Raw genomic sequence first — 18236 nt, forward strand, 5'->3', positions numbered from 1 at the left:
ATTTTATGGTAGCCTATTTAATGTGATGCTTGATTTGTGGTGAAAGTTTTAGCACCATTCCTGTATATCTCACTGATTTACTAATTTACCTAGATTTATGCTTCATAAATAGTTTATAATCAATTCAAGTGTGTAAAAATAAAAAAAGAGGCTTCCACTACCTTTGCACGATGTGTTGTTATATCATATGAACACTTCATAAGTCTATGTGTTCGTAATCTACATATATTTAACTGATATATATATATCCTATTTCATAAGAATCCTAATCTAAATAAAAAAATAAAGCTAGCAATAAACTTCTCATGTTTTAATATAATACTAAGGTATATTAGGAGGTAATATTAGAGTAAGATAATGTTTACCTAATTTTTTTATTATTAAATAAATATGTCTCCAAGCTATATATTATTGTAAATATTAACTATCTAATACTATAGATGTCATGGTTATTAATAAAACAAATTATGGACTTTAAATTTTGTAAAAAGGGTAAATATAAATAGATATGTAACATTATGTCATCATTTTCTATGACCATTTGATGTTTTTCTCCCGTTGCAACGCACGAGTATATTTGCTAGTATCACATAAAACATTTATATTTTCTTTCTTTATTAACAAATACTATATCACATCAAGTTATAATAATAATAATAATAATAATAATACTCATAAAACTCGTATGAGTTGAGCATACAGCCAGAGCCAGGGTGTAGTGTTGGCACCATTGCAATTTGCAAGAACGGCAGGCGCTTATGGTTGATCAAAAGACCAATTTGCCCTCCCGACTCTATCCACTCGTACCGTCTCTTCCGTCTCCGTCCCGCGGACTCGCCGGCGAGAAAAAAACGAAAAGCGACTTCGCTTCCGCCTCCGGCCTTCCCACTCTAGTCCCCCTCCTCTCCTAGCGTCGGTGAGCCGCTGCTCCGGAGTCCCTGTTCCCCCTCCGCGTCGCCGCTGCACGCCGACCCACTCCGTCGCCGCCATCCGCTGTGTCTCCTCCTCGTGACCGCCGTTGCCGCGAGGTAGCTCTTCCTGGAGCACGGGGATGACGGCGAGTTCTAGGACTCCGTCACGCCGCCGGTCACCAATCCCTCGGCCAGGGAGTTCTTCTCCGACCCCGACCTTAATGTGAGTCGTGCGTGACCTTCCTCCTCGAAGCGGATCCGGCGGATTGGAGGGGCTGGAGGGTCCCGACCACAGCAGGTACTCCTGTCGCCGGAAAAGCAGGTGTGAGTGGAAGTGGTCCAACCGTCCAAGGTCTCTTGTCTCCAGCAACGCAACAAGGGATTGGAGCCAGTGGTGGCACTCCATGGTCAGCTGATGCCGCTGCTGGTGTGGGGGAAGTGGACGGACTTCTTCGCCATGATGCTTCTGTGAGTGATGTCAAAATTATATGTTTGGAAGTGCTGTCTTTAATATTCTGATGAGCAATCCAGAAAATGCAGTGCTAAGGCCGTGTTTAAGTCCCTTGGGAAAAATTTCGCGACACTGTAGCAGTTTCGTTTGTATGTGGTAATTATTGTCCAACCATGGACTAACTAGGTTCAAAAGATTCGTCTCGTAAATTCCGACCAAACTGTTCAATTAGTTTTTATTTTTGTTTATATTTAATACTCCATGCATGCGTCTAAAGATTCGATGTGACGGTGAATCTTGAAAAATTTTGGGTTTTGAGGTGGAAGTAAACAAGGCCTAAGTATGCAGTTCTACATATTATTCACCCCAAGATAGTTGATTGAGAAGGGGAAAAAAGCATGGTACAGTGGCCTGATTAGGAGGTAGCATGTTTTTATTGCCATTTAGAATTTGGTAACTTGCAATACCTTGTAGTCTAACATAGCTATATTGGATTGTCTTAGTGATGCTGCTATGGCTGTGGGTCACCATGGAAAACTGAAAACAAACACCAGTAATGATTCCTTTTTTATGTGATCTATTTGCCACTTGAATCACCAAGAATCTCACAATGTTAAGACTGAGCAAAAATCTCGTTATTAAGCAACACAGCACTAGATGTGACACTTTGACTCCGGAAGATAAAAGCTTTTGGAGTCAGTATAAAGAAGTGGCACATGGGAGGGAGATTCAGATTCAATAGAACCAAGTGCTGACACTCGAAACCATTCTGACTTTCCGAGAGTCAGCGTTTGGTTGTAGCTGAGATTTAGAGATTTGGGTTCGAGATGCCCTCAATGCCTAGCTTTATGTTATGGCCACACTTCTTTAGCCGAATCTGAATCTCCCTCTGTCCACTTCTTCTTTACACTGACTCAAAACCATCCAGTTTTATCTTCCGTGTTCGGACTGTCATTATCTAGCATTGTGTGCTTAATACTGAAATTATTTGTTGAGTCCTAACATTTGGGAGACTGTTGCAGATTTGAGATTTTCTAGCTCAGTGTCATACCATGCCAATTTCTTCTTTCGTCATAGTTCAATTTCTTAGGGAAGGCCATTGAGAGGAGTTGTATTTACCGTGTTTCATGACCACATACTTTTGGAAGATTGGCTCTTCCCTTGCTAATTGTGGAAATAAAAACAGAATTTATGGGAATAGTTTTGTTCCTTCTACTAAATCGGAAATATTAATATCTCCAACTTCTACTCAAAATTCTTTCAGGAATGAACCTGATTTGTTGCTTTGTGACCCACAGGTACTGCTGGCGGGTGTAAGCATTTAGCTGCACTTGGAGATACTTATTTGGAGTATTTGAAGTATTGAGTTGGCTCTCCGTATTGTCAGTTATGTGCTTGTGCTTCTTGAAAAAGAGTTAAATTTTCTTCTACTAGGGCTTTGGAGAATGGCGACTGCCCAGATAAAGAGTAGATTTCTTGTTCTTTATGTCATTGTCTGTCTCATGGCTCAGATGGGAGATGCCAATGTCGTGCTATTGGGGAATAATCTGACCTTGTCCTTTGATGACATTGAGGCAAGCTTTTGTGAGTCCTGCACTCCTTACAGTCATTTAATTTTGTCTCGTCAACTGCTAGCATTGCATGCCACTTAATTTAAAACTTTTTGTTTGTATTGCTTGCCTATATGCTCAGTTTAGGTATTATGTTTGACCTTCTTGCTTACACTGTAGACTAGCTGATTCATGGTGATGTGTGAATCCATTGCACTGCCTACTATCATGCTTTTGTGGCTGTTTTACACCATTTCTCTGACTATCATTAAGCTTGGGCTTTTGGTTGTGTATCTTCATTTTTTTTCTTACTCTCTTATTCTTTTTCACATTCATCAAGTATTTTATTTTCCTTAAGGTTTGAAACATGCCATTTCAATTGGAATGCAGCTCCAGGAGTGAAAGGGTCAGGAGTCAATGGCGTAGTTTATGCTTCTGAACCTTTGGATGCCTGCAGCCCGTTAACAATCAAGGCAGTCAAGGGCCCACCATCCCCCTTTGCATTAATTGTAAGAGGCGGTTGCACATTCGATGAGAAAGTAAAAAATGCACAGGATGCTGGATTCAAAGCTGCAATTGTGTATGACAATGAAAATAGCGGGGTCCTGGTTTCAAGTAATTTTCCTTGTCACTTGCACATGCTCCTTCATTTTCTTAATGCAAATTGTGTAGATGCATGATGCACTTTATCTATAGCATTGTGAAGTTGAATAGATAGCCGTGCACTAAGTAGAGACAAGACTGGTGCACAAGCTGCTCTCTACAAATGAGTCAAAACAATGATCATGCTCAAATATAGAGCAAAAATTAACTGCATAACTGATGCAATTTTATTCCACTAATTTATATTGGCAATTGATCGTGTACCTTCTCTATCTAACTAGAAATGTTGCAGTGGCTGGAAGCTCAAGTGGCATACATATATATGCTGTTTTCGTTTCGAAGGCCTCAGGAGAGGTGTTGAAGAATTTTTCAGGCCATACTGATGTAGAGGTGTGGATACTACCTACAGTTGAGAACTCAGCCTGGTCGATCATGGGAATCTCATTCATATCGCTGCTTGCCATGTCTGCTGTATTAGCTACGTGTTTCTTTGTGAGAAGGCATCGGATAAGGAGAGACCACCCTAGAATCCCAGAAGCTAGAGAGTTCCATGGAATGAGCAGTCAATTAGTTAAGGCAATGCCAAGTCTTATTTTCACAAAGGTGCAAGAAGATAACTGTACATCGTCAATGTGTGCCATTTGTTTGGAAGACTATAGTGTCGGAGAAAAGCTAAGAGTGCTGCCTTGTCGTCACAGTATGTTTGTCTCACTTTCAACACCTTAGTTTTTTTTTGTTATATTATGCTACTATAATAGTATGACTGAGACTCTACCACATCAAACTGATCTGCTATACTGTACTTTTTAGTCTTTTGATTTGGGATGAAAAAGAAACAAAACCTTGTGCAAGATCTGTATGAAATCCAACAAGAACTAGACAAAACAAAGCAGTAAGTAAAAAATGTAACAAAAATATATATAGTAATTTCATTTAAACACACTGTTTTTAATTGGTGTGGGAACTTCTGGGCAAGCCTTTTCCTGTAGCAATCACTTAATTCTTATGTTTACAGAATATTACAGATTATTTTTTTTGAAACAATGGCAGGAGCTCTGCCGCTCAATTAAGACGAAAGAAATTATGTACAAGAGGCTAGCCAATGGGATGCCAAAAAGGGTACCCAAGGGGCTAACTAACACACGCGGCGCAGCTGAGTACAAACACGACACACTGCATGGGTCATCGTTGCCGAGCATAGTTGCAAAGCCACGAGCAGCTCCGACTTCCCATGTCAGTCCACCCACACAAGCCACCCCCTACGAGCCGGAAGCAAGCGGTCGCAACCGGTCATCGTTGCCAAGCTCAAGCAACCTGCAAAGAGCAGCGCCGACTTCCAGTCACGACCACATGCCTTGCCTCCGGCGCATGCCAACCCCAGAAAACCCCAGCCAACGAAGAAGGTGGGGGCTCGCCGCATGTCATCGTTGCCGAGCCACGTCCCCGACGAGCAGCGTCGACTTCTCACAGCAAGACCCGCCATAAAGCGTCAACCAGGTGCCAAGAAGAGAAGAGCAAACACCGAAGGAGACATCGAAGCCACGAAATCCAAAACACGACGCCTTCAGGAAGGTCGCAGCACCGATGGCGCCACCATCGCACGTCCAAACTGGACAGAGCTTTCGCCCTTGGATGACAGTGGTAGAGGAGATACACGACGCCCCCAACAGGGAAAGCGGCACCCATAGGCGTCGCCATCGCCAAGCTTTCGCCCAAGGAGTCCTCTAGCACGAGACGTCGGGCCAAGAAGCCAGGCCCCTTGCCGGCCAACACTACCATCATCGTTGTCCCGCCGCTCCACATCAACCCCTTCAGAGGAGCCTCGACACGCCGGCTGCACGCAGCAGCCGCACAGCTGCGTCGGTCGCCACCCCCTCTGACCGGGCAACGCAGAGCCGGACCTGACTCTGCTGCTCGCGTAACACCAGCCACCATTGCTGGCTCTCTGCACGTGCTGCCGACACTGCTGACCCGTCACCAGCCGCCACCAGACACGTCCCACCCTATGGGCGCCGCCCCTTGCCCAGGCCCCAGGGGGCGTCGGAACCGTCACTACCAATGCCGACACCCCTGGCTGGCGCCACCGCCTCCGTCTTGGCCACCCACAGCCGTCGCCAGCCCTCGAAGTGAGCGCCGTTTCCAGCTGCCATGCGGACACCGGATCTGGCCGCCCAGGACCTAGCTCCGGCGACTTGGGCAAGCGCCGTCGATGCCGTCAGGGCCGGAGGAAGGGACAGGTGGAGGAGAAGAAGATCCGCCCCGCCCCCACGCACCAGCCTGGACACTGGCCGGCGCCGCCACAGCCGCAGCGGACGCGCCGTCGGGCTCCACGCAGCCCGCATGGGAGTCCGCCGGCTCGCTGCCGCATGCGCCACCAAATCACGAGGAGAGGAGAGGCCCCGCCACCGCCATCCCGGTGAGCCGCGTGGCCACGCCGGCGGCCAGCTCCGGCGGCGGCGCGGCATAGGAAGGTGCGGGAAGGGGCTGCTGCTAGCGCTTCGGTGGAGGGCCGCCCGTGTCGCCCCGCGTGGGGGAGCGACGCGGGGGCAACTCTGTGCGACTTGCGCAGGTTCCTGTCAGAATATTACAGATTTTCTTGATTTATTACTGAATGTAAGGCTAATGTTTTCTTGTAATAGTTTTGAGTTTTTATCCTTAGGCATCGAGAATACTGCAAATTTAATTGATGGGGAAAAACAAGTTATTTCACTGAATGAAGTGTACTGTGTACCCTTTATAAAACGAGTTGTGCAAAGAATGGGATGTGTAAAGTAGTAAACTGATAATTTTTGTCCATTGCCTTGCAGAGTTCCATGCAGCTTGTGTGGACTTGTGGCTAACTTCTTGGAGAACATTCTGTCCTGTATGCAAGCGAGATGCGATGAGTGGAGTATCAGAATTTCCTGCCACAGAGGCTACCCCCTTGCTTTCTTCTGCTGTTCGGTTACCTTCTCGGCCATCTTCATTCAGGTCCAGTGTGGCAGCCTCCCCTCCAAGGCCAATAAGCCGTCATCCTTCATCACACTCAGTTTCTCGTGCTTACTCTGTTTCTAGTACGCCCCAGTCTCCCAACCCCTTTAGATCTCGCACAAACTTACCTGGCATCCATACAAGCAGAAGCACTGCAGACCTTGCAAATATGTCATCTCCCCACCCTCGCATCTCACATTTGTCATCGGCGCACTCCCTTGTTGGCAGCCACCTGTCTCCACCAATCAGCATAAGGTATTCATTGCCCCAATTGGCCCAGTCTGGGCATGGATCACTCAGTCCACATGTCAGTTCATCCTACATCTCGAATTCTGGGTATGGTTCTTCAAGCTACTACTATCTTGGAGGATCCAGCCAGCATGGGTCATACCTAAGGCGATGTGGAGAATCAGGGCCAAGCCTGTCTACCATGGCCCCTCAGTCGCCACAGCAGTTTCAGTCGGAGGCAAATGTGGTAGCAGGCACATCATCAGCTCAGTCCTTTCGGCAGTCCTACCTGAGACACTGTGGGGATTCAGATGCCAGTCTGTCTGACATGATGTCAGCCCAGTCATTGCCACAGCAGTTTCAGTCGGATGCAAATGTGGCGGCAGGCGCATCATCAGCTCAGTCCTTGCGGCAGTCCTACCTGAGACGCTGTGGCGATTCAGATGCCAGTTTGTCTGACATGACATCAGCCCAGTCATTGCCAGGGTGCTGAGGAGTGAGGAAGGTGTTCGGATGTGTACTACAACATGCGGCATGATCTGTGCATACAATGAGGCCTGTAACATTACCTAGGTGGGGAGAAACATGTATAGCATAGATTTTGTTCTTGTTCTTATCTTTGTCGTGTCTTGTGTGCATATGACAAATAACAGGAAGAATCTTTGTTTGTATGGAAGCTGGTAGGTTGAATTAGTTCGTTTGTTTCAATGTTTCCATTTCATTTGATCAGGTGTTGGGCTGGTTGCCACCCCTTTGACTCTAAAGCCTTAGGAAAAATGGAAAGCCTGCTGTTCTCCCAAATACGACGCCTTTTAGCTGCATTATCAATCGTCCTTTTTTCTGTTCTCTATATTTTTGTCGTCGAGTTACAAGAAGAATTTTCATAGATATGGGAGCTGTTAAAGTGTCATCAGCATAGTGCCTCAGCCTGCTGACAATTCTGGCTCCAATTAAGTGCATCCTTAGACAAAGCGAGCTAAATTTCACAGCGCACTGAAGGCTGTACATGCCGATACCATGAGACAAGATTATTGATTCCAAGAAAAGACAAAAACTTGCAAGCTATTTGATTCTTTCTTGGTGGCAAATGAAACTAATAACCTGTAACTCTTGATGCTAAGTTTTATTTTAGTATATTGCTTTCCTTTGCAACTGGTAGGAATAAGGAAGGCTACGCGATACATAAAAGATGCTGCTCCTGTGCAGCAAAAGAAGCTACACTATGGCGTATGCTCTTTTGACCTTAATTAGTTGAAACTAGACAAAACAAGCTGATATATATTAGACGAGCACTTTGTGAATTGTTTATATCTCATTTGATGTACTCCTTCCATCCCAAAATAAGCGACATTTTTTTTATGTTCCTGGGCTTCTTGTTTGGCTATTGTTTTATTAAAAAATTTTGTAATATTATTAAAGTATCACTCTAATAATAACTTTATTTACATAAAAAAGAATAAGACAAATAATCAAAAAAAGAAATTTTAAAGTAAAAAACATCACTTATTGTAGGAGGAAGGGAGTATGTATATTATTCTGTCGACGGCCACCCGCTAAATATTATGACATATTTTGTGCAGCATGCAGCCAACTTCCTACATCCTGAAATATATGGTGTATGTTTATTTATCGTAATGAGTCAAGCCATCTTTCTTCTTATATTTGACCAAGTTAAAGAAAAGAACAATATTATTTTTGACATCATATAAGCTCCACCAGAAACATTCTCAAAGATATTTTTACAATAACTTACTTTGTTGTTGTAGGAAAAGTGAATAATGTATTTTTCTATAATTTCAATCAAACATACAAGGTAGGTTTACTTAGAATAAAGAAAAATACGTTATATTTAACGGCGGAAAGAGTAGTCATTATTATAAAACGAATGGGGAATGGGGATCGACGATCGAGCAACAGCAGCAGGTGTGTACATATACAGATCACAGACGAGGCGCAGATAGTTGGTGCGGGAGAGACCGAGGTACTCGTCCGTGAATGGCTTGAAGATGCGCTCGTCGTCTTCCTCTCGAGCCCCGCACCTCGTCGTCTTCCTCGCCGCCGTCTCCAGGGCGCGTGGCAATGCAGAGAGCAAGTCCGAGCACATCCTCCCGAACGCGGTGTCCACCGGTAGGACCAGGGACGCCGGCGAAGCCGAAGTCCGCGTCCGTCGGGAACGACGACGACCACATCGTCTGCGCCACCGTCGTGCAAGACAACTGTGCATAGTATGACAAAAGTGTAAAAAAAAATGAAGGGTCATACAGAATATACTTTTTTAAAACAAAATATAAATGGGTATATCTATATATAAACATCATGTTCAACATAGACATGACATACTTTTTAAAATGTGTTTGTTACCTTTTCTAGAAGGAGAGCCTATTTTTTTTGAGATCCAGGAGACATAGGAAGAATGAAACCATTTATTGCTGAACTGGCTTTCCTAAGAGTGCAAACCATTGACTAGAAAAAAAAGTCACACAACAGCATCCATTGTTTCAGTAAATCTTCCGAGATTCAGAACGACAAGGAAGGAGTACGCTAAAGATATTCACCTGATTGGAAACATATATAGGCTTATTGTTAGACAGAAAACCAAAGGCATTAATAAGGGAAAAGTGTATAACTAACCAGAACGATCATCAAATAAGCAGTGAACAACATGCCTAACATGTAAATAGTTGTACGAGACTACAGATGTGATTTACAGGCACTTACCAGTTTGATGTACAGGGTGGAAGCAAGCTTTAGAATTCAAAATTGTGAATAGATAGAGAGAGAATCCAAAGGACAGAATAATACACAAATATGAAGAAATGTCCTGCACAGCAGATGGAAACAAACCGGTTACCTAGAAGAAAACATAAATTGTGGTCAAATAAACGAGACAAGAATGACTGAGGTTTATGGGGTTAGGAAGAAGCAAGGGAAATTGGTGGGTGGGAAGTTCCACCTCTTTGTTACCTTGGGATTGTCAGACTCTCACTATTGGAATGATATTTATCAACTTGCGGCACTGCCTCCTTAGCTCCTCGCTTTTGCTGTCACTGACATATAATTCTCGCAGTGAACTTGGAAGGTCATCCACCTCGGGCAGCGACCGTATTGCTGGGCAGTCTTCGATCGTTAATTCTCGCAGTGAATCTGGGAGGCAATCCTTGGGCAGTGACTGGAGTTCTGGACAATTGCTGATATACAATTCTTCAAGTGAACTTGGGAGACCATCCTTGGGTAGCATCTGGATTGCTTCGCAATACCTGATGTATAACCTCTTGAGGTTGTGAAGTGTATGTAGCCGTTCAGGGAGGGACTGCAGGTTGAAGCAGGAACGAAATGTGACATCCTCGAGGGAGTCGACAAACACAAGGGCCTCTTGCTGCTCTGTGAAGCGCCCCAACTTATGATCAAATTGAATATTCAATTTGGTGAGCGAGGAAAAGATCAGGCTACGATGAATGGCCGCAGTAGTGAATCCAGCCACATCATTTATTTGGAGCTCCTGCAGTTTGGAGGAACAGGATGGAATCTCCTGTTCATGCACCTGCGAGGGATCGGAATCAACAAAGAAATTGGGCGTTTGGATGACAGATAATTTGGTGAGATGGCCTTGGGCGAGTAGAGACAACAATCCCTCGCCTCTTAAATCCCCACAGCTGGATATGTCTAAACTTGTGAGAGAGGTGAGGTTTGATAGAGGCAGCAGCACCTCTGTGCCCACTGCTCCCTTAATCTCAAGGTGTTCCAGGGAGTTGGGGAAGGGGAAAGAAGAAGAGAAGGATGAATAAGACGTGTAGGCGGACAGGAGCTTGGGGCAACCCCAGATTCTCAGCCGTCGGAGGGAGGTTAGACCTTGGAGCCCTCCTCCTCTTCCCCCAGTTCCTCCATCTTCTTCGTTGCTGTCGTCATGTGGATTGGAGCGGAGGAGGCTCAGGTCTGGGCACCTGCCGATCCACAGGTCCTGCAGTTGGGGAGGCAAAAGCAACAGGCCACGTTCTGCTTCTTCTGATGCAACTATTTCGTCCTCTGCTGTTGGGTCCACATTGTTAGATGAACATAATGGTGCAGTTATTTCCGTTGCCTGTTGCCCCGTCACACTCAGCCCTGTTATTTTAGTTGCTGCCAGCAGCAGCATATATGAGAGCCTTGGAAAGTAAGTGAGTAGCTGTGTTAACTCCTTCCCACTAGCATTCCACTCATGGAAGGATAAATGTTCAACTGGAAACTGGTATTTGACATGGCTGTCAGCTTCAACAAATGAAAAGGCATTACTCGAACAAGAGATCTCTAGGGCCCTTAGGGATGATAGAATTTGTAAGCAACTTAGTGGTGGGGGTTGGCACCTCTCCATCCTCAACGTGTTCAGTCCAGTTAGGCTATGAAAATCTAGCACATTCCAAATCTTGCTATGAATTGTATCCTTCTTTCTTTCATAAACAAAAATTGTATCCTTTCCCTCTATTGTCAAATCATATTCAGGACTGAAAAATCTTTTTTCACAAACAAATTTATCAAGACATGAACTTCCGATTCCTTCTATATTGATGGTGCATAGAGCCTTATTCCAAGGAATGGGAGGAAATGATAGTAGCTGTGGACATTCCTTGATCTTGAGCTTCATGAGCCTAGGAAATGAATTTACATTTGGCTCTTTCCTTTGTTGACAACAAGCCAAATGTTGAAAGGACAACTCCTCTAGTTGAGAGCAACCACTGATGATAAGTACTTCCAAGAATCGAAACAACTGACAGGGAGCATGTACAACCCACTTTTTCAACCATGGTAAGTTTACAAGTTCTAGCCTTCTCAAATTTTCAAACCTTATGTTAGGGATATTATCTGATGTGCCAAGCCTATTAACTGTCCACAAGTCTCCTATAGGGGGGTATGTTTTCCAAGCTACACCATCTAGGCAGAGAGATTCCAAACTTTTGAAGGAGAGGTTGGTACCAAGCCAGGAAGGGCAAGTGGTTCCTCTGTGCCCTTTAATAGATAACTTTAGAAGATTGTTGTTTGGCTTAAGCCTTTCAAGAACATGTTCTTCTAGTGTATAGTCTATGGGAGACCGGTCAATATTATCCCAATGTAATGTCAACTCTTGTAGTCGGCTTTTTTGCAACAGTTTTGCTTCATCTACTTCTTCCTTCACGCGAACATTTTCAAGATTATAAATGCTCAATGATCCACAAAGGTGTACCAAATGTCCTATCTCCCTTAATTCAAAACCTTTATCTTCTTGTTTGACCACAAATCTTCTTAACTCTTGTAGTGATTTTAATTTCCCAACCTCAACAATACTAGAGTGTGTTGAATCATCTTGAACATGAAAATGACGCAATTTTCCAAGGTTGCTCATATCTCTTGGTAAAACATCGATGTAAGCATAATGATGTGCATCTAGAACCATCATGTGATAGAATCTAGAAAGTTTGTTAGGAAATCTTGCTTCATATCGAAAAGAACCTCCAATCCAAAGGTAGCGAAGATGGACAAGTTGGTAAAAGTTGTGTAGCAAATCTTCCACATTATAGGATGTGCCAGATAGAAAAATCACACGAAGGGCCTTTGCTTCCCTAAACAATTCACCAAAAGCTTTCACAAAGCAACCATGGTGTTCCCCAAATATCATCAAAGTCCGCAGTTTTTCAACTTTTAATCTTCTACCCAATGTATTGAAATCCTCAACACTATTTTTGAGAGTCAATCTATCCTTGGCACTAGTAGCATCTATGTTGATAGACAAATGGCGAATTGATGGTAGGACTTCTAATGTGCTCACATGAGATTGAGAACTCTCTATGTTAAGGCATTCAAGTGATGAAACTTTCCGTGCCAATTCATGTAAGAGATCATGAACAATATAAAAAGTTTGTCCATCTTCGTTCACTTTGTTTTCCAAAAATCCATAATTAAACAACTCAGTCAAATGACTTAGCCCGATATCTTCAACTCTTTTATTTTGACCATGTAATGAATGCAAGACTTCCTGTCCTATCCAGAAGTTAACTAGCTCTTCTCTTTTGAATATGTAATCTTGAGGAAACAAAGCACAGAAGGAGAAGCACTGCTGAAGCTGAGAAGGCAGGTGATCAAAGCTCAATTTCAGTGCAGGCATAATGTCATTCTTGCCACTACTATGCTCCCATTCCTTACTTTCTAAGATTCTAGTCCAGTGAGCCAAATCAAGTTCGGTTTTCAACAATCTACCAACAGTTTTTGCTGCAAGAGGGGAGCCCTTTAGTCTACAAGCTATCTTGAACCCAGTTTCTAGCAAGGATGTGTGGTCCTTTCTAGATTGATCATCATCACCAAAGATAACTTCTAGGAATAATTCCTCAAATTCTTTATTTTCTAAGCCTTTCAAATATATTGGCTGATCGTTTTTTCGAACCACTATTTGTGCTTGTGCTGGAAACCTTGTGGTGACTATAATTATATTACCCTGTACTTGTGATTTTTGGAATGGCACCAGTAGCCGTTTCCATTCATCCTCATCACTGCAGTCCCATATATCATCTAATACAAGCAATAGCCTCTTATTTTTCAATCTTTGCCGAATTAACTCACCAGCAGTACCATTACTACTTTCACCATCAATTTTAGGGATATATCCTTGAATTTCTTCTATCAGCTTATTCACATTAAAGTTGAGTGATACACATGTCCAAACTCTGACATCGAAATGGTCTTGCACATCTGGACTGTGATATATATGTTGTGCAAGAGTTGTCTTTCCTATGCCCCCTGGACCAACAATTGGTATAACCGTAAGGATCTCAGTAGAGTGTTTACCCTTTGTAATATCATGTATGATGTTATTCATTAGAAGGTCCCTCCCATACAGTTTCTGTTCTATACTTTGAGAGGTGGTGACAGGACGACTCTGTGCAATATTTGGGACAGTGCTCCAATTTGAACCTAATGTTGCAATAATGCCAGAAACATCTTGACGCACGAGTCGCAATTTCTTTACAACATCCTGCATTCTTTTGGAGGCATCCACTCTATTAAATCTCAACTTGGGTGGTTCATTATCTGTAATAAGGTTTCTCTGCGGTGAATTGTTGTGCATGCCATAGTCAACTTTGTCACCATTGTCATCATCAGGATCAGATGGCAAAGATGAGCAAGGGAAGCATTTACCGACAGTGTGGATGGGGTTGCAGCAAGATCTGGAGTTGAGCTTTGCCTTGTGTCTGTTGACCCCTTGATTAGCCTTGGCCTCCGAAGAAGCAGCAGATGAGAAGCATGAAGGTAACCAAATCTGCTTGCCAACAGCTTTTGCAGTGTGACGCACATTCAGGGCCAGGTTATGGGTGACACCCTTGGCATGCTTGTCGGCAGCATGGAAGGTGCCGTCCAACTCGTCCTGGATGCGGAAGTAGTCCAGCTCGTCCAGCACATCCTCGGCATCATACCCAAGCTCTTTCAGTTCCTCTAAAAGCTCCTTGAGTGACGAGTTGTCTATTTCCCTGCCGGCGGTGGGCTCAAGCAGGGCCTTCACGAGTTTTAGCTCTCGCTCGAGGGACTCCACGTTGTCACCGAGCTCCACGCTGGCTGCCCAGTCCTTGAGCAAGCCATCGGTTAGGGGAGCCAGCGCCTTGCCCACCACCGAAAACGCTGCGCTGACCATGGCAGTCGCCATGATCACGCCGAGGAGATGTGTGCTTGTGTAGCTGTGCACAGTACGGGACTATTGGATCAGAAGATCTCTTGAGTTTATTTGATGGTTCTGCCTGCCTGCAGTCCAGGAGAGATGAAACCACAAACCACCATTAGTTAGTGCCACTAATAACCAATACTGATGCTACTTCTGCTGCTCGAGCCAGAGGAGAAAAGGCTATCTACATGTTTACTCACCAAGCAGAGGAAGGAGCAGGATCTGATCTGATCTGATGCTACAAGTTGTTTTGAGGACACACTCGACCGATGCTTGCAAACTCCTGCGTCAAGACCTCAAGCAAGATAACTTGACATGCGAGAATCAGAAGCTGAGAATGGAGTCAGAACATCTGTTGAGTCAGAACATCCTGCGCACAGGGAGAAGAAACCACCATCAGTGAGTGTCACTAATAAGCAATACTGCTGCCAAAGGAGAAAAAACTGTCTACAATTTTACTCACCAAGTAGAGAAACGTGCAGGATCTGATCTGATCTGTCCACCCAAGTTGTTTCAATGTCTGCTTGGTGCTTCTCTTGCGTTTGATGCTTCTGCGTGCAGTACGGCAGCAGTGGCTCCGAAGGTCTCTAGAGTTTAATTACTTGCTTCAGCGTGCAGGGAGAGATGAAACCACCGTTATCGAGTGCCACTAATAAGCAATACTGATGCTGCTTCTGCTGCGTGCTGCCAGAGCCTGATCTAGGAGAAAAACTATCTACAAGTTTACTCACAGAGCAGAGGAAGGAGCAGCCGAGCAGGATCTGATGCCCCAAGTTGCTTTGCTTCGAGCACACAATCGGCGACAGAGTTCAGCCAGGCAAGAGATCGGAGGAGCTGATGGCTGAGGAAATGAGGAGCAAGAGCAATAATGCAATCATCCACTGCGTCAACGCCAGTCTGTAGGTCGACGGTCACCATATGGAATGGAGCCGCCACCGTTCACGAGCTATCCTGAGTCTCTGGTCCCGGCAGACAGCGAAAATGAGCCTTTAGGCACTGTTTAATTTGGAAATAAAAAATTTTTAGATGTCATATCGGATGCGTTGGAAGGATGTCGGAAGAGGTTTTTAGAAACTAATAAAAAAACAAATTACATAGCTCGTCTGGAAACTGCAAGACAAATCTATTAAGCATAATTAATCTGTCACTAGCACATGTGGGTTACTGTAGCACTTAAGGCTAATTATGAACTAACTAGGCTTAAAAGATTCGTCTCGCGATTTTTAACCAAACTGTGTAATTAGTTTATTTTTTATCTACACTTAAGGTTCCATGCATGTGTCTAAAGATATGATGGGATGGCTGAAAATTTGTTGGGTGAAAAACTAAACAGGGCCATAAAAAGAAGCGAAATTATGTTCGCAATACAAAAAAAAGTAATCAGACTACTTCTAGACATTTACAACTTATTTATATTTGGATGGGTGCATATAAAGGCCTTGATTAGTTCACTCTAAAAACCAAAAACTTTTTAAGATTCTCCATCACATCAAATCTTACGGTACATGAACATTAAATATATATAAAAATAAAAACTAATTTCACAGTTTGCTTGTAAATCGTGAGACAAATTTTTTAAGCCTAGTTACTCCATGATTGGACAATGTTTGTCAAATAAAAATGAAAGTACTACAGTGTCAAAATCTAAAAAAAATTCGGATCTAAAGATGGCCAAAGCTGGGGGGCTCGTATATCAACTAGGTCAAAAAATCATCGAACCAAATACAGCTTTGCTGGAATAGAACAACCAACCAAACAAGCACGCCATGTTCCTCGTCGCCATCCAATACAGTTAGCAGAGATGCTGGCCACCGTGGGCCTGTTCCTCGTCGCCTCCAGGCTCTCGCTGCCCACCCATCTAACCACACTATTATGTCCTTGTCACCTGTCGCCGTTTCCTGCAAACGTCGTCGAACGGGTGGCTCAAATGACCATTGCACCTTTAAGTTAACTGGTGTTCCAACTATTTTTGTACTACCTCATCAAGGATACAACTACGTATCAGTGTTCGTCAAAGTTAACCAAGCTAGTGAATAATATTTACATTTATATATCTAAATTTATTTATTATGAAAATATATTCTATAATAAAAGACATGTATGGGTGACAATCTTATTAAAGTAAGCACTAACGTAGAGAACACACAAATACACCTCATCAATTTATGTCTGCATTATATTACAAAAACGTGACAAAGTTGAAATTGTGTAGCTCCCAAACAAATTGGCTTGTGTGGCCAACTCTAGCTAGACTGAAAAAGGAACAGCATCTGAGGTTGTGATCCCAACAGAAGAATAGGCAGAAACCCAAAACAACTAAAAGGTTTGTATTTGAGCTTAGGCTGATAAATGAGTATTTTACAGCAAACATATTGAGAAGACCATCTGATTTTTGTACACTGACAATGTTGTTTGTGAAACACTACTATATATGGCACCACCACTCAGCTCAGTTGCTCTAAGGAATAAAAAAAATATAAATAGTGACTTTAAACTGCAATTAGACGTCACATGTACAAACACTAGAAAACCATGAACTTCCACAAAGCTATGCCAAGTGAATAGATAAAAGCTTTAGTTAAGAGAGAGGTGGTGTTATTAGGGCACAGGACCCATCACCAACCCCGACCCTGCCTACGCCTCTACGTTCCCAACCCCGACCCTGCCTACGCCTCTACGTTCCCAAGCTTTAGGCCGCCCTCTACTCCTATGCCTCCAGTCCACGTTCGGGGGCACAGATGAGTGCGGCAAGGCTGCCTACGTCGTCAAGCTCCTGCCCCCACTCGGGGATGGGCCTCGTCGGTGGCGGCGCCAACGCGGCGGCCCTGCCTAGGAACGCGCTACCCACCGTCACCTCCCCGGCGGCCGCGAGTCTGGGGCCCTGCTCCCTGCAGCAAGGTGAGCACGGTTCTGCTCCCGGGGTTGAGGCCGAGCTATTCGGGCCATCGGTCCTCATCGAGGATGCTACAGGCAGCGAGGACGAGGAAGACGTTGTCGACATGGTTGACGGCGATGATGCTGGTGGAGCTGCGTGGGTGTCCGTTCCATTCCCTGACCAGGGCATGTGCCAGCCTCGACGCCTTCCCGGTCCACCCATCTACCCTCCGCTCCAAGTCCGTCGTCCACCTTGTCCCCCAAGGCCTAGCACGGCGGAATGGACCAGGGCTCGACGTTGGGCAGATGAGGACCTCACTGATGCCTCCGATGCGGATTCGACGCCAATCTCCATGGCGCCCTATCGGGACGCTATTCGACAGGGGCCACAGCCATCAAGGCCTTTAACGCGGGCAGCGCCGCCCCTGCTGCATGCTCAGCCTCTACCTTTGGGCGGCGGCAATGCGACGCCAGGCTTCCAGAGCGCTGGCCCAAGGAGGGGGAAGCGTCATCATCGGCCACGGCCACAGCTAGTGCACGCCATGCCACCTCGCCCAGTGGAGGGCCACATCTCGGCACATCAGTGCCTCGGCTACCATCGACGGGTCTCCACCCCTGACGCCGATGGGTGGCGGGAGATCCTCCACCGGCAGGTGAAGCGTCCGGCGACCGCCTCGGTTGTGCGTCTCAAGCCTGCTTATGGGGATCAGCCAGCAAGTCATCGACCACCGAGGCATATCCCTACCGATCTGGATGGCAAGTGCCTCAATTGCCTCTCAACCTCACACCAAGTGGTCACCTGCAAACTGCCCCAGCGTTGCCTGCAGTGCAAGGGCTTTCGACATATCGCGCGTGACTGCAAGTGGCCAAGGCACGCGGGCAATTCAGTCTGGGCACAAAACCCGAAACCCGATCCCCGAACCCAAAAAACCCGGACCCGAAACCGAATTACCTGAACCCGCAGAACCCAAAGTCTAGTTCGGATTTTGATT

General features: G+C 44.9%; 2 protein-coding genes across 4 annotated transcripts; one reads left to right on the forward strand and one right to left on the reverse strand.

Moving 5' to 3' along the window:
• On the forward strand, positions 768 to 7514 carry LOC8070149 (receptor homology region, transmembrane domain- and RING domain-containing protein 1). Its single transcript, XM_002442472.2, has 5 exons — positions 768 to 1379; positions 2661 to 2946; positions 3303 to 3527; positions 3808 to 4212; positions 6323 to 7514. The coding sequence occupies exons 2-5, from the start codon at positions 2808 to 2810 to the stop codon at positions 7204 to 7206; spliced, it is 1653 nt and encodes a 550-aa protein (XP_002442517.1). The 5' UTR covers positions 768 to 1379; positions 2661 to 2807; the 3' UTR covers positions 7207 to 7514.
• On the reverse strand, positions 8450 to 15326 carry LOC8070150 (putative disease resistance protein RGA3). Of its 3 annotated transcripts, none has more exons than XM_021445991.1 (7): positions 15102 to 15326; positions 14834 to 14971; positions 14571 to 14740; positions 9678 to 14450; positions 9432 to 9534; positions 9075 to 9268; positions 8450 to 8929 (listed from the first exon to the last, which is right to left on the reverse strand). In XM_021445991.1, exon 4 carries the CDS (start codon positions 14353 to 14355, stop codon positions 9688 to 9690), a length of 4668 nt encoding a protein of 1555 aa, XP_021301666.1. In that variant the 5' UTR covers positions 14356 to 14450; positions 14571 to 14740; positions 14834 to 14971; positions 15102 to 15326; the 3' UTR covers positions 8450 to 8929; positions 9075 to 9268; positions 9432 to 9534; positions 9678 to 9687. The 3 variants fall into 3 exon arrangements, with proteins under 3 accessions (XP_021301666.1, XP_021301663.1, XP_021301665.1); XM_021445988.1 differs by having other exon boundaries at positions 14834 to 14975; XM_021445990.1 differs by having other exon boundaries at positions 9432 to 9564; positions 14834 to 14975.

This window comes from Sorghum bicolor, chromosome 8 (assembly GCF_000003195.3).
Source record: "Sorghum bicolor cultivar BTx623 chromosome 8, Sorghum_bicolor_NCBIv3, whole genome shotgun sequence".
Taxonomy (NCBI): Eukaryota; Viridiplantae; Streptophyta; class Magnoliopsida; order Poales; family Poaceae; genus Sorghum; species Sorghum bicolor.

Coding starts and splice junctions, on each gene's coding strand:
- LOC8070149 (XM_002442472.2), top strand. CDS start 2,808: ATGGCGACTGCCCAGATAAAGAGTAGATTTCTTGTTCTTTATGTCATT. Junction 2,947..3,302: donor TGACATTGAGGCAAGCTTTT/GTGAGTCCTGCA, acceptor ATTGGAATGCAG/CTCCAGGAGTGAAAGGGTCA. Junction 4,213..6,322: donor AGTGCTGCCTTGTCGTCACA/GTATGTTTGTCT, acceptor ATTGCCTTGCAG/AGTTCCATGCAGCTTGTGTG.
- LOC8070150 (XM_021445991.1), bottom strand. CDS start 14,355: ATGGCGACTGCCATGGTCAGCGCAGCGTTTTCGGTGGTGGGCAAGGCG.